General features: G+C 30.9%; 1 protein-coding gene across 1 annotated transcript in view; it reads left to right on the top strand.

The window, feature by feature from the left end:
* The first annotated feature begins 1,143 nt into the window (after window positions 1-1,143).
* LOC106478425 (RNA exonuclease 4-like) overlaps window positions 1,144-15,562 on the top strand; it is a 25,643-nt gene continuing 11,224 nt past the window's right edge. The window contains exons 1-3 of the mRNA XM_013938967.2: window positions 1,144-1,483; window positions 8,249-8,342; window positions 13,295-13,420. Coding sequence (XP_013794421.1) covers window positions 13,353-13,420 — 68 coding nt within the window. The 5' untranslated portion in view covers window positions 1,144-1,483; window positions 8,249-8,342; window positions 13,295-13,352. The remainder of the gene's footprint in view (window positions 1,484-8,248; window positions 8,343-13,294; window positions 13,421-15,562) is intronic.

The following is a 15,562-nucleotide window of genomic DNA, read 5'->3' as shown; positions in this document are numbered from 1 at the left end:
GAAGCACATTGATTTAAATCGTTATGGTTCTTAATGGCTTGCCATAGGAGTTTCAGTCAAACTGAATTAATGTTACAAGTGGTATACTTCATGGATCATTCTTGAGACCTATACTCTTTTTGATTTACATTAATGACATAGATGAAGTAATTGTAAATAAGTTATTTAAATTTGCTGATGTTATTATGGTAACATATTCTATAATTAGGCGGGTTCTTTTGGATTATTTAGTAAAAAAGAATGCTAAGTCCAACATACGTAACAATAACAAATTAATTAATTTCTTCTTTAATGTTTGCTACAGGCTACGATCACTTTGATACAATTTCACAGACACTGCTTGAACAGATATTCCGAGACTAAGGGTACGCTTAACTCACAAATAAACTTACTTACAGGATTTCCTCGCTAATTGATAGAGCAAGTGAACAGACGCGATAATTCTCATTACTGACACTGAACTGAATCACTCACAGCATACTTAATAATTCTTTACTCATTGATTAACTGCTTTATTTTCATTTTACTTATACTGTTATCGCCTTCTCTCATTAAACGAATATTCTAGGCCATAATATTACGCGTCCTCTAGCAAACATTTAAATTAAAACACTGAAAAAGAAAGCTTCCAGCAACTATCCCATTTCTTTAATGTGAAATTTCTGCTACACAAATAAAACTATATTAAGGTGTCCAAGTCTTTTTGGTGATTTTCTTTTCTAAGGGTTATGGTATAAAGATGTGACAACTTTTGGATCCTTGTTGTCACTCGGGAATTCCTACCTGTAAAGGTGATCAAGCGAATCCATTGGTGACTCTACCCATGGTGATCATCTTGAAGTGGTCTCCACAGAAACTCTGAGCTTTTCCGCAGGTTGAATTTCTGTTGGCAAATTCTTCTCTGGTAGACTTATTCATTTTATTTTAGTTTTTACTTCCAACGCAAAAATTTAGGTTTCGATACTCACTATAGGCAGAATAGATAACCCATTGTTTTTATTTCAGAAGCTTATATTTAAATATTTAAGGAATAAATCTAATCAATGTGCCTAAGTTATATAAATGTATGTATATACATACATACATATACAGTTTTAAAGGTGGTGCTACTGTTCCAATACACGTGTTAAAAATATAAATTAATCAGTTTGACTCTAGCTTACTAAGCCTAATGGTACGTTATTCGTAGGAGGGACAATGTGTTTCAAATTAGACTGATAGTTAATTTATTATTTCGCACAAAACTATGTTGCACATAGATGAAAAATGTAAGAAACACACACCTAAAACTATATTTAAAACTAAGCGAAAAGAAAACAATTTAGTGAAAAATTCTTCAGGCTGTAGGTTTATGCAGAAAGAAAAAATAGACCCTAAACAACAGGATCAAACTAAAAAGGTATTGTCAAACTCAAAGACGTGTGCTGTTTTTCCGAAGAAAAATATTAATACGGTATCAGCAAATTGGAAGCAATTAGTAGAGGTAAGTCTTGGCAAATTGTAATTAATTTTTTCTTTTTTAAGAGAGATCGCTTAATCATTAAACTTGAAAGATAAAATTGCTATTCGATTGACGAAACAGTATTTTATTTTTATGACACTAGCACTAGCAGTAAATAATGTTTGTAAATTATATATTAACTTAATAATGAATTGTGTTCCAAGTGGCTCTTGTCACCGGTATGAAGGTGGCAATTAAAACCACGATAATACTACTGCCACCGAAAACAGTAAATTAAACTGCAGTTTGAGATATACCTATGTCGATTGCATATAGGTTGCAAACTGCTACAATTGTCTACATTCTGTCACCTCGCAACACTCAAATATATCATTGCTTTGCAAATGTAGTAATACATCATCACACAAATATTTTTACCATAGCTAATGATGTACATTTAATACAATTGCATGCTATCAATTATTACATCTGTTACAAAAACATTTAGATTTAAGCTTAATACCTGGAAGTTTATCTACATAACTTCACAAGTAAAGTGATACCACAATGGCACATTATCAGTTAGTAGACATACAATGAAAAAGTTTTTAGATTTAAGGTAAGTTCCTGAAAGTAAATCTACAGAAGTAAAGTGATACAACTTTTTACATGTACTGCATAAAACCATTTCATCTTTAGAATGTGTTAAGCAGCAAGTGCAATAAACTTTAAAGACTGACTTAATAATTTTTCCTAGTTTGTATAAGGTACATCCTGTGTAAAATTGGCTTATTTTCATTGTTACGATGCACTGAAACAAATGCTTATATAAACTATCTTTATCAGAAAATGTCAAATAGGATGGGTTCTTTCCTTCTGCCAGTACATGTGCAAATGCTAAAGCAAATACTCCACAACTTGATCCATCTGTTTGTTGCTGCACTTCAGGAAATACAAAATATATTCTCTGATTACTAGTGTGTGACAAAGTTGCAGTCACTTCCTTTGTATCTATGGTTACATCACCAGCTCTCCAACTGTCATACACTTTGACAACGTTTTTTTTACATCCAGTGTTTGTAGGACACGCACCCAATGTGTGTCATCACAATTCAATGTTTGCATAAACTGCCTTTTAGGTGAGAAAGTTAATGTTCTAGAATGTATCACATTTTCAAGATCACTTGCACCTGAAAATGTTTACTTTATTAGAGCTTGACCATAATTGATGATGGAGCCATTCAAGCAATTAGAATGAAGACATTTCATGTCAGGTTCTATACACTCAAACGCCTGCTATTTCAACAACTACTGTGTTAGGAAGAAGGTTATCATCAGTTGTAATGTCAATCATCATTGTATCATTCACCTTTCTTGAACAGGAACACTGACATTTCCTTTGTCAACACAAGTATATCTTTGCTTCTTGGTTTTTTTTTTTATTTTCTTAGAAGGCCAAATAATCCCACTGTGTTTAGGTTGACCTTTTGGTTTTGCATGAGAAACTGTAGTTATGTTTTCTCTTAAACATGACAGAGAAAACATGAAGCCTGTAACAAATCACAGTTTTGATAAATACAAGAAAAAGGTGCACACACATATAGCTATATGTTGTTATTTTATGACATTATATACATATATATATAAATGCATAAAAAATTACCATATTTTCTGCTCCAGCATTATCACCTACAGCAGTAACATTTGTACTAAAATCAGGATCAGTGTTAGGATCATCATTAGAATCATTTAGATGATCATCATTAGGATCAGTGGAGTGATCATCATTAACAACAGCAGGGGCACAAATGGCAGAATCATCAACAACAAGATCAACAGATGCATGAGATTTCCTGGTAAATTCAACATGTGAACTCAGATTCTGCAGTGTGAATAAATTACATTTTGAAACATTTCAGAGGGTGAAGATGTTAGAGATGTCATTTCTTTTAACTTTTGATTGAGACTTTCTAATCGATTGTTGGTAGCACTGCAAAAATGAGCAGCCTCATCAAGCTCATAAGTAACCCACATTGGTTTGCAGCTAGCCCAATTGTCAGTAAATGCTTTTTGCAGTGCTTCATTTGCAGAATCAAAAGACTCTTGCTTGTATTTAATACACTCCTCTTGGCTGTTTGAATGGACCAGCATTTAAATAACCTGACGGCATTCTTCGTGGTTACATCACAATCTCATAAACACTTAAACGGGGCCTTGATTACATTCCACTGGCAGTACAGTGTAACTGCATTATGAAACTCTTCTTTAAGTACGTTATATTCTGAAAAACCATTGTCAATGATTGTCACATGCACTGAACCCCACTAAGCATTCTTATCTTCAAATAGTTGCACAATCTTTTGCAAATGGACTGTATCTTCTCATACTGTTGCTGCGTAAAAGATATTTTGGCCATGCCAAAAACCACAATGCACATTGTAGTATGTATATTCAAACTGTGATGAATCACTGAATTTATTTGAGTACTTTTTACCTGCCCTTTTGTGATTATAGTCTTCCACAGTCTGGCTGTTAAAGGTGTGAAACAGGTGAGATCCTTTCTTCTTAGGGTGATCAAGACTAGTTTTAAATTTCCTGAAAGAAAAGGTTGTCCCAAAGCATACCTGTTGATATTCTCCACTGCAATCAATTGGCTCATGATCACTAACTTCCTCCATTTTAGGGGGATTGGTCTGAGGGACTAATTTAAACTGTTGATGTCAGTGTCAATAACTTTTCTGTTGCAATGACTGCCACCTTTCTGATTGTGACATTAGAAACAGCCTAATAATATTGATTGATAAATTCAGTTACTTATTCGAAATTTGTATTTTTAAATTTTAGCCATTTTTTTTCTTCTTAGTTCTTGGTGGTGTTTTGCATAACAAGCAAAAACACCTACTGATTATGAAAAAGGCCATACATATTTTTAACACACAGGACTTTGTAAAAAATCAATATACCCTGAATATTTAAGCTGTGGTTGCAACTATACCTTTTTCAGGCTTTTGTTAAAATCAAGTGAAAATTTTAGACTTGATTACATAATGAACTGTAAAAATGAATTTTAACCGTCTTTTTGCAGCTAAAATAAACTTCTGAACATTTATTGATGAAAATAAACATTTCTTCATGACTGATTATAAATCAGAAAAATACTAGACATTACGTTATTAGGTTTTATTGGATGTTAATCTTGTGCATGCCTTTTAAAATTTTTTCACCTGTATAGTAAGTAGTACTGCATGACCAATCAGTATCAGTAAGGTTGAAATTTAGGATATTTATTACTAAAGAAACTAATTATTCATTAAAAATCAGTCATTAAAGAAAAAAGTATAGCATTGTTACAGAGAGCTGGGATATTTGGCTTTTGAACAGTATTACTAAATAAATTAATAATTATTAAAAATAATGTTCTTAGGTTTCATGTGATAAAAGTACTAAATATTCTTGCTACAGTGTGGTACATAATAAATAATTCAATGAAAACAAATTAATTCCAATCCTGAAAAAAGAAAGTGCAGTGTTTACTATTTGAAAGAAAACTTGTAATGATACTTGATGACTTTGTGGAAGAGATTACTATGATTTATAAGGTGGAAATAGAAGTTTTATGAGAAATAATATGACAAAGCAGTACCAGAAAGATGTCTAATTACAAGTGTTTTGGCATTATTATTTTTTGTAATTCCATCATCAGCTTGAAAAACTTAAAAAATATGTAACATTAGAAGTATAAAACCATCATAAGATTTCAAGTAAAAAGTTGTTAATAGGGGCAGAAGCTTAGAAAGAACACATTAAAATGATTAATACAGTACATTTTATAGCACAGGCTGGAAGAAACTAGAAATGCATAATCATTCTGAGAAATAAATAAATATAGCAACTTACTATATTAGGCAGTGTTTTAGTGGCATGTAATTATAACAGACTTTCATTTTCCCTTCTAAGTGCTTCCCATCTAGCTGGAGATAATTGCAACTAGGCAGTAGTACTGTTCATGTAAATAGGTTAGCAGCTTAACAGTGTTACATACTGCAGTGTTTCTGTTAAATAACCATCAATAATTATTTAGATGGCAGAGATAGACGTTGCCAGTCATTCGCCAACCTTTCTATTACTATTAGGGGCAGTTATCTTAATGAATTTATATTAACCACCTGGGGTCTTGTAATGACTTGTACAACCTTATAACCACTATGTAGTCATGAAACTATGCATACTATAATTCTAAATTTACTAAATGGATGTTACAACATTTGGCAAGCTTTTAGTAAATGTGTTTCTCGATTGAAACAGAGAACTCCTTTTGGTTGTTTATGTCACAAGCTAAACACTTAGCAGAAGGCTTCAGGATTTTATCAGCAATTATATCAAACTTTTTCTCGCAGAATAAATGTGTTCCTCTCACACAAGAATTAAGTCCTTTCCGTATTTCTGGATCCAAAGTGCACAATTTTACACTTCACAATATTGAAACTCATTTTGGAAAAAATTAGTGTCTAAAGGCTATCCTTATTTCTGACATAATTCAGTGTCATTCTTTTTTGGCAATGAAGGAACAGAAAGTAACGTAAGTACTGAAGACACACTTTTCTCCACTTCAGATAAAAATCTTAGCATTCCATAAGTATTTAAGTTAATTATATAATGTGTATTTTTTTTTTTTCAACTTAACAAATATTGTTGACCTTCATATTCGGGGAGAAATAAGATTGTCTAGAGGCCCACAAGCTTACAGTTAAACACAAATGAGAGACTATTGGTCAGTCACATTCTTCCAATGTGAAAAGTGTTCATTTCTCATTTCCCTTTTCTTTCTGCCACAAAACCAATTTTTATATACTTTTTTTTGACAAATTCTATGGACATTCAACTTGCTACTAAATCTCTTATCAGAAGCATTTTTCTGAAAGTCAAGTGTAAACAAAGCTCCAGTATTTGTTAATGCCAAAAAATGCTTTCTGAAACCATGCTGACAATTGTTTGGGAAATGTAACTTTTTGAATACTTTTCTAAATCATTCTGACAATCAATTCCAACTCCCTAGTAATATGCTTATGGTTTCTCAGATTCTTACCATCTTTTTTTTTTTTTTGTTAAATAGTGATTACATTAGCATTCTTTCAATCATCAGGAGCTCTCTCAGTTTGAAAGATTTTTGAAAACTTCAAACAGTAATTTAAATTAAAATTTTCAAAAATATGGGTCTACATATGAGGTTCAAGAAGTTCTGGGGGCCTTTAGGACTAGCTGCACTAATTTACATGTAAGGAATAACTCAAATATGTATCTGTATATAGTTTTTGTAATTTTCAAAATGGGTCTCCTGATGGGGAGGTGAAGGGGGCTTTGGAGACTAGGGTTTGGTTGCACATATATTCTTGGAAATTGACAAGAACATAAATAGTCATTCAAAACAAGGTGTGTAAATTTTTCATACTTTTTTCTTATGAATTTTTACAGTTAATTGACTAGTTGTATGTTAAATGATAATTGAATAATAAGTAGTGAGTAAGGAATTATTCTACACAATTAAATTTTGGTAGTTTTTCAGTATCGAAAGTTACGTAAAATTTCACTTAATTGTTCAGAACTAGTATATATTTTTGTGGGTTTTAAATTTTTTAATAAATGACTGAAACAATCCTTTATGTATAAAAACAGTTGCTACCTAATTCTGTTTTACCATAATATTCTGATTATAAACTGCACTGTTTGTAAGCTGCACCATTGCACCTTCTATAAGTCAACATTGCAAAAACAAACTTGTGTATAAACTGCGGCTTTCATATCACTTATTTCTTTCTAAGAAAAACTTAAGGAAATATAAAAGAAGTATTGTAACTTATTTGTTTTTTATTTTATTATTTTCCAACAAGTTTTTAGCAATAATAGAAGACAACAATATATGTGCATGCTTCATTCATTCATTTATTAGTTCTCTCTAATGCTTTATACTGTATTATTTGTGCCGTATAATGATGTATTATATTATGCTGTTTTTTGTATGTTTTGCCTTCCAGTTCTAAACTTCTTTTTCATGAGAATTACCTCAACAAGCTTAGCTGGATTGTTAAAAGCTCTTATCTCATAGTTAGAAAGCCAGAAAAATTATGATTGTTATAGGACATTGTTTGTTTTTTGTGTGTTATTATTCTGTGCTCTTTAGGTGAATTATTTAATTAAATAATAAAACTGTTTAGTGGTTTTGGGCCAAAGTGCATGATTGAAGCATAATGATGTTGCCAGCAAACTTTTCATGTAACTTAACTGAAAAGTTATCACTGGCATAAAATTTGTAGTGCTTTTGAAAAACAAATTTGCATAAGAGCTGCACTTATATAAAGTGCATGTTATGGCTTTGCATACAGAATTTGTGCATAAATCACAGTTTGTAATTGGAAAATTATGTTTGTGTTTTTAAGAAATTAACAAAAAAAAGATTAACTTTTAATTGAAATTATGAATGTGTTCTACAGCTTAAGCTCAGTATGTTTTCAGAATTGTAGACTGAATTTTTACTATTGCTAGTGTTTTATAATATTAATTTTTTCATTATTTGTTTTTTATTTGTCCTGATGATGTACATTGAGTGCTGTCTAATAATATTGCAATAAAGTTTTGAATAAGGTTTTAATGATTTTAAATGTTTAGCAGAGAGCATTGGATATTTTATAAAATGATACTGCACATTAGAAAATAAGCCTGGTACTGTGTTACATAATTCTTTTATTATATATCACATAATTGTTGCCAAATTATGTAATTACATTCAAGCAATCTAGAACTCTATTACAGACATTACGGATAACTGAAAAAAGAAAAAACAGGGAGAAAAAGGAAGAAAGCAAAACAATACTAGAAAAAATGATTCTGCAGTAAAACCTTTGAGGTAGTGTACTGTGATTTATTTGTATCATAGCAATTAGTGGATAACCTTTCGTAGCATTTAATATAATTTTGGAAGCAGTGGAATAAGAAAAGGCTTTAAGATGTCATTTATTTTCTTCGACCTGAACTATGAAGGTATAGGGATAATGTATATGAATAGTTGAAATGTCTTGTTATGGATCACAATAAATATGCAACATATGTTAGGTGTTAAGAAATTTTTTTCTATATTAATCAGTGTCAGTGCACTACTTTGGTAAGATTTTAGAATAATTCATTCATCTAGGAAAACATAACCTATTGACAGTAAGGGACCATTTGGTCCTTCATTGCTGTTCTTTCAGACCCACCATTTACTTTACAGGAAATTCTTGTATTAAACTGCTATAAAGTGCAGGTTTCCACTACTGCTGATGGCAACTCGTTCTGTAAATCATTCACCATTAATAGAATAAAAACCACCTTAACTGCTTAACTGGAGTGTAGCCTGTTTTTTCCAAATCTTAAACTTGTGTCCTCTTATCCTATTATGTTTAGAATATAGCACAAAAAAATCGGAGACTTTCATCCTATCAGTCTCCAAAAGCATCTTATAAACTTCAATAACACTAACTCTTCCATCCTTGAAATCATCCTTGTAGCCCTCCTCTGAACCTTTTCCAGTCAGTTGATATCCTTTCTTAGTTAAGGAGATCAAAACTGCAAACAATATTTTAAGTGAGGCATAACTAGTGTTTTTTTATATAGATTCTTTTGGTTTAGTTAATGTCTATAAATACACCGTAAAATTTGTTTGAGTTTACTAATAACAGGGCACTGCTTTGATGGCTCGAGTGACTTATCCACTGCAATGCTAAGATCCTTTTCTTCAGTCACACTGTTATTTTGATTCCCATTTATGTTAAACGTGTGATCTGTATTATGATAACCCAAGTGCATTACCTTACACTTATTATATAATTAAAGATTATTTGCCAAATATTTGTTCAGTTGATACAAATCATTTTGTAATACTTTTTTATTCTTAATTAATACAGCTAAAAATACCCAAGGGTTTAATATCTTCAGCAAACTTGATTAATTTACTAATTACAGGGCTACAAGTAAATATTTTTTCTTGGCATGTCATATGTCTGACCAGGTTACCATTTTGGTTGGACAAACCACTTTTTTTTTACTATTTGAGATCAAATTACAGTTTTTTTTTACTTTGTTACTTTTCCTGTATACAAATATTGTGTTGTCAAAAATAAGTTAAAAAAAATTGTATTAGTAAAAATACCATAATATGACACTATCCCTACCACAACCAATATGATCTTTCAGGTGTTGATTGCACACCTGCATACCAAATTTCAAAATTTAAGTAAAAATTGTAATTTTTAACTCTATTTCAACAACTTTTGTTCAAAAGTATTTCAGAATTGATATTTTGTCATTTTGTAGCATTTATTTAGTGTAATTCACAAAGTAAAACTGAAAAAAATTTCAATTAACGATAATAATTATTAATGTCTTGTTGCTCACCCTAATTTCTCTCTATTTCATTGGCTTTATTATACAGCCCTAGTTTCCACCATTTTATGGTGTCATAGTATGTGGTCTGAACAATTACTAAGAAAGCACAGCTTTGAAAAGAGCTACAGGCAATCTTTGAATATGAATAGATGGAGCAGAGTATAATTTATTTACATCAGTGTAGAGTAAATAAAATGGTTTGAGCAGTAATTTATGGTTCTGTGTGAAATTTACTTGCTGGAACTCCTGTAGAGAAGAATGAAGGACCCTAATGAGAAGTAAGAAAACTTATAGATTGCTTGGGAAAATTTTAATATCTTCTCTTGTAATTATGAAGAGATATAAACGTTTAAAAGCTCGGCCATCTCATAATCTTCAGCAGTAACCTTGCTATTAGTATCCTTTAACTCTCTGGGGATATGGGTGAGTCAAAGTGCACTATGTTAAAGGGAAAATATGAAATTTGTACCCTTTTTTTTGTAGTCGTGACTCTGAATCCGGAAGAGGAAAAAAGCAGCTTTTATTTCTTCACCAATAAAATACACATTTTCCTTTGCAAAAATGGAAATAAGAGTAGTAAGGAAACATTATATTTATGGAAATATAAGAAGTTTATAGCATTTTTGGAATCATGACATTGACCTTGAGTTGTGACTTTGAACCAGAAGGGAAGAAATGGAAATAAATATTTTCACATTCCTGATGGCATAAGCTTTCAAAAGATGTATGTTGTCAGTTTTCTTCATTAACTTACCACAGAATTTTAACTGACCATAGACTAACATGCCTATCTTGAATTAAGAACAATTTATTTAAAAAATTTCCCATATCTGTCTGACATCTCATCCCAATTTAAATCTTTTCTAATGCGTCAAAATTGGTTATCGAAAAATTAAGACCTAAAATTTCATTTATTTATATCTCAACATGTTGCAAAGCAGCAAATGCAATGATCACTCTGCCCCTAATAATGCTCCCCTTCTCCAACTATTGCAATTATGTCCTTAATAGTGATTAACCATATATTGAAGGTGCTTCTGATGAAATTAATTTTTTCCTGCTATTATTTTAAGCAAATATATGAGCAATAGTGTTATGCTTTCTTGTCTTTTATTATATAATAAATATAAATTAATAGTTTATTTAGTTTTTGCCTGTCTGTATTCTTCACATTCTCATCATCTGTTGGGATTAGGAGTACTCATGGAGTTAGATATTATCTGTATGGTTTGTTAGTTTTGCAAAGTTAGTATCTTGTTGTGAGCAATTTTTAAAAAAGTTAATTTGTGATTGTTCATTTCATTTGGCTTGCATGAACCTGCATAGCACTAGAATCTGTATGGTAACCTGATTCCCAAAAGATTCATCCCATAGATTTCTACTTAAATCATTTAGAATACCAGATGGAACTTGACTTTGATGCTGTACTTCCTCTGTATTTCTGCCCATTTTATCATTAATAGATTTTCAGGGGGAGGAGTGAACATCTTAACATATATATCTTTTTTAATACTGATGCATGTTTTAGAAAAGACAAAAACATATTTGAAGACCTTGTGTAGATGTGGGATGGTTGACTCTAGAAAAATATAAAACATTTTCACTCATTTGATAATACTTTAAGAAATAATAAAGCAAAGAAATCTTAGGGGTTGAGAAATAGTTTGAAAATTAAAGTATTAACTCTTTGTGAGTGAATTAATCCATCAGACCAAACCCTGGAACTGTGAAGCTATATGTACTACAACTGAAATTTAAGAGTACCTTTATGCAATCTGGCAAACTTGCATTTAGTAAACATTGTCTTTTGTACACAAAAAAAAATCATATTTTTTCTAATAAAGTATTTCTACTAAAGATTTTCTTTGAGTTTCGAAAGCCTTTATTGAGTCAGTCAGAGTGAAATTTCACAAAATGGTAATTTTTATGGTAAGAATAAGAATACTTCTTTTCATCTTACACTTAAGTATTTCACTTGCATAACATATAAAACATCTTAAATGAATACCAAAAGTTTGTTTTTGGTTAAACTTTGTTCTGTCTCTTATTTTCTCTATCCTAACACTAACTGTAAAGAAATGATCAATTTACAATGAAGAGAAAAATGAAGTAAAATGAGCAATGCCATTATTTTGCATATTGATTAGAAAGTTTCAAATTACTTTTCTTAATACTTTAATAGCTTTAATTGTTAACCCTTTCACATCTGCTTTATTTTCATTTTATGGCTTTATTGCTATACTTTGTACATACTGCAGCAGCAGTCCTCTCTTCAGAAGCAATAAATTGCAGAGGTAACCATTAGCTGTTTCTTATCCTGTTAATAGCTCGTGATGTACGTGTCACGTTTTGCACCTCACCCTAGTTGTGAAATTTTAAACATTTTACTTTACTGGGGTTTTGTTAGGTTAAGCTGAGAAGCTTTTAACTTTTACTTTTGTGTTACTTTTTAAAAAAGATATATAACAATACAGAAAAAAACAATGATTTGTAGTACTCTCTGTGTACTTGAGCTCCTTTCCACTCAATTGAAAATTGAAGCTATTTTTACTTAATTGTTGTTGAGTCCTACAAATTTGGGTGTTCAAAAAATAATTCTTGCAGTTTTATCAGTCACAGGAATAGAATGTCCAAAAACTATTATACTTTATCTGTTGGGAACAGCATTACACTCACAACAAACCAAGAAACTCCTATTGACTGAATACTTTCTTTGCCAAAACTGAAAAAAATCATAGTAAACCTCATGTAGATGAGAATCTTTAAAGTCTGAAAGAGAGCTTCTTTGGTGGGTTTGAAAAAGTTATTGATAGGTCAGTAAATCAAGAAGGTAGGTGGTGCAAATTTAGAATTTTTGCTTGTAATTATGTATAGTTTGTATTTTTACTTGGCTGGAAACTGCAGCAGCCTCTTTTTGAAGTTAGAAAATTCTGAAATGGGAAAATTGGAACTCGGGTCACCTAACACAGAAAAATGAAGATAAATAATTTTGTTAATATTTCTATTCCAAATTAATAAGTTAAAACTTTGAATTATAATTTAATCAACATTTCCAGGCCAAATTTATTGACATGTATATTGAAAAATAGTTGCTTGATTAAATTCATGTATGCATAAAGTTAAATGACAAGTGAATTAATTACGTGATATGAAGATGTTTGTTTTATATTTATTATTTTATTTATAATAGTTTATTAATGGGCTAATTAGACATATTTTAGAGTTCTGTGATTGTGCCACTGCTGACTCAAGTATTTTTAATTGGATGGAACTGTAGTTTATCTTCTGCAAGAGATATAAAGTGTACAAAATTTTGATTTTTGTGTGATAAAATGTATTGATAATGATGCAATGACTAATGATTGGTATACATATAATTATTTTACTTTTACAGAATTAATTTTTTTTTTTACACATGCATATTTTGTGCTTCAGCAATACTCCTCCAGTTGTGTGGTTTGATGATGTTGATAAAGATCTTTTAGACCTCCCCATGGCAGTGGCATCTGCAGTTGAGAATGGGCACTCAGAACATCTTGTGAAAGAAGGTTCTTTTTCTGGGTAATTATATATACGTGTTTATGAAGCAACTGTGTAAGCTATCATATATATTTGTAAAGCAAACTTTTTTTTTGGATAAATTCATTTTTTTTTAGTTAAGCAATTGTAATCACATGTTTATGAAGCAACTTTTTTATGGCTAATTCAACCTCTTTATAAGCTAAGCCGTTATACATATAAGTTTAAGTAGCAATAATTTTTTTCCCTGGGTAATACTATGTACAGGTATATGTAAAGAAACCTTGGTAAGGAAGGTTAAGTGTGAAGAAATGTGCACATCCTTATATTTTCTTTTATAACCAATTTATCAGATTGTATTTATAAAGTATATGCATGCTTAGAAGTAATGTATATATTGTAAAAACATTAATCTTTGTTTTTACTTTTCCAAGATATGACTTCCTTAAAAAATAGTTGAAAGAAAAAGATTAAGTATTTCTTAGAGGCCATCCTAGAAAGTTATATTTTAAGTAAATTGGAGATTATATTGTTGGGTAATAATATGATTCTCTTTTTTTTTCACTGGCAGAACACCATTGGTGATGTGACTTTTTTTTTTACTGGCTGAATACCATTGATGATATGATCTTTTTTTTTACTGGTTGAACACTGTTGGTGATATGATCCTCTTCTTGACTGTCAATAAATTATAATTATGGATATATTTTTGTTATATTAGTATGTTTCTTCACAGTGATGAAGTACTGAGCCTTTTTTTTTGTGAAACCTTCATGGATGACATATCTATACAAATATTGGTTGAGGAGGTGTAGGAAGCAAGTTTGTTGTGAGCTTATTACTTCCAAAATTCTTCAAAAATAAGCTCTACATTGTTTGTGATATTAGAAATCTGATAATATCCATTTTATGTGATTTTTGGAGATCTGTTATTTTGTTCAGTATTGTATCTGATTGCTCCCTTGGCTCATCACGATAGTTAGTATCGTCATTCATTAGGTATCTGATATTTTTAGCTGGTTTTCTTTCAAGGATGAAAAAGTGTCTGCATGTAGTCAAACTTAAGGGTTTGTAAATTCTCTTTACACGACATTCTTAATTATTTCTAGATTATCTGGCTCTGATATTTTTTCTTTTTGAAACAAAAACTGTATGGCTTCAATTTTCTTAAAGCTTTCTATTGTAACATCTGGTTTCATGTATTGGAGATGATCTTTACCAGTTTTGTAGTAGCACATGTCATCATTACCTTTATGTTGCCTGTCTGTGGCAGAATAAACTCAGCAAAACTTATTTATGACATGTAAAAACTAGTTTCTTTTTGTGTGGTCACCAGTTGCAATCACTTCATGGTGCTTATAAACTGTCTGGTTATTATATAATGCAGGATCTACATAAAACAATACCAGCTTGTAGAGAAGTTGTTCCTCATGTAGGCACAAATCCACTTTCTCAGAATATCTTTTAGGATGGCATGTAAGAAATCTTTTTCTCCCAATTATCCTTTGTTATTCTGATGACTCAACACACTTCTTGCTATAATTTTGTTTATAGTACACTGTACAACCGAGACAATAAAGCAATAAATTGCATTTTCATGTAGTATTCTCAAGCTGCTGCTATGATCTCCAGGCTAATGAAGTGCAATAAAAAAGTCAGAAATAGCTAGTTTTATAACTATCTGTAGTAGCTAATATAAGGTTATCACAACATGTACAGTAAAAGCAACATAAAAATAGAAAACTGAGAAAAAGGAACTTCGCTCATTCTAGTATTTTGGGTCTAGCTCAAGAAACAGACTACAGCTCTTTCACAAGTGGCTGTTGAATAGTAATGCTCATTAAAATTTCAAACCTTCATTATGGAAATGCCCTGTGGGAGCTCTTCTTTAGAAATGACAATAGCACACAATCATTCTTTGATCTTTACAACAGTAAGTTATAATGTCCTACAATACTATCTGAGGTACTACTGTTGTTAAAATAACATAAATAGCAGAGATACAAAGTAGTTAATCTAAGAATGTGTCTTTCACTAAGCACTCGTAACAACAAAGCATACTTTGAGATAAATGTTTCCATACAAATATGCAGAAAAAATTAAAATCTGTACACAAGTCAACTGACATTTAACAAAAACATATCTATCTGAGACCAGCTGTTAAAAGTTAAACCTCCATCTTAT

The sequence above is a fragment of the Limulus polyphemus genome, unplaced genomic scaffold, assembly GCF_000517525.1.
Source record: "Limulus polyphemus unplaced genomic scaffold, Limulus_polyphemus-2.1.2 Scaffold210, whole genome shotgun sequence".
Classification (NCBI taxonomy): Eukaryota; Metazoa; Arthropoda; class Merostomata; order Xiphosura; family Limulidae; genus Limulus; species Limulus polyphemus.
Note: the sequence above shows the minus strand (reverse complement) of the source record. Positions and strands in the feature narration are given on the sequence as shown.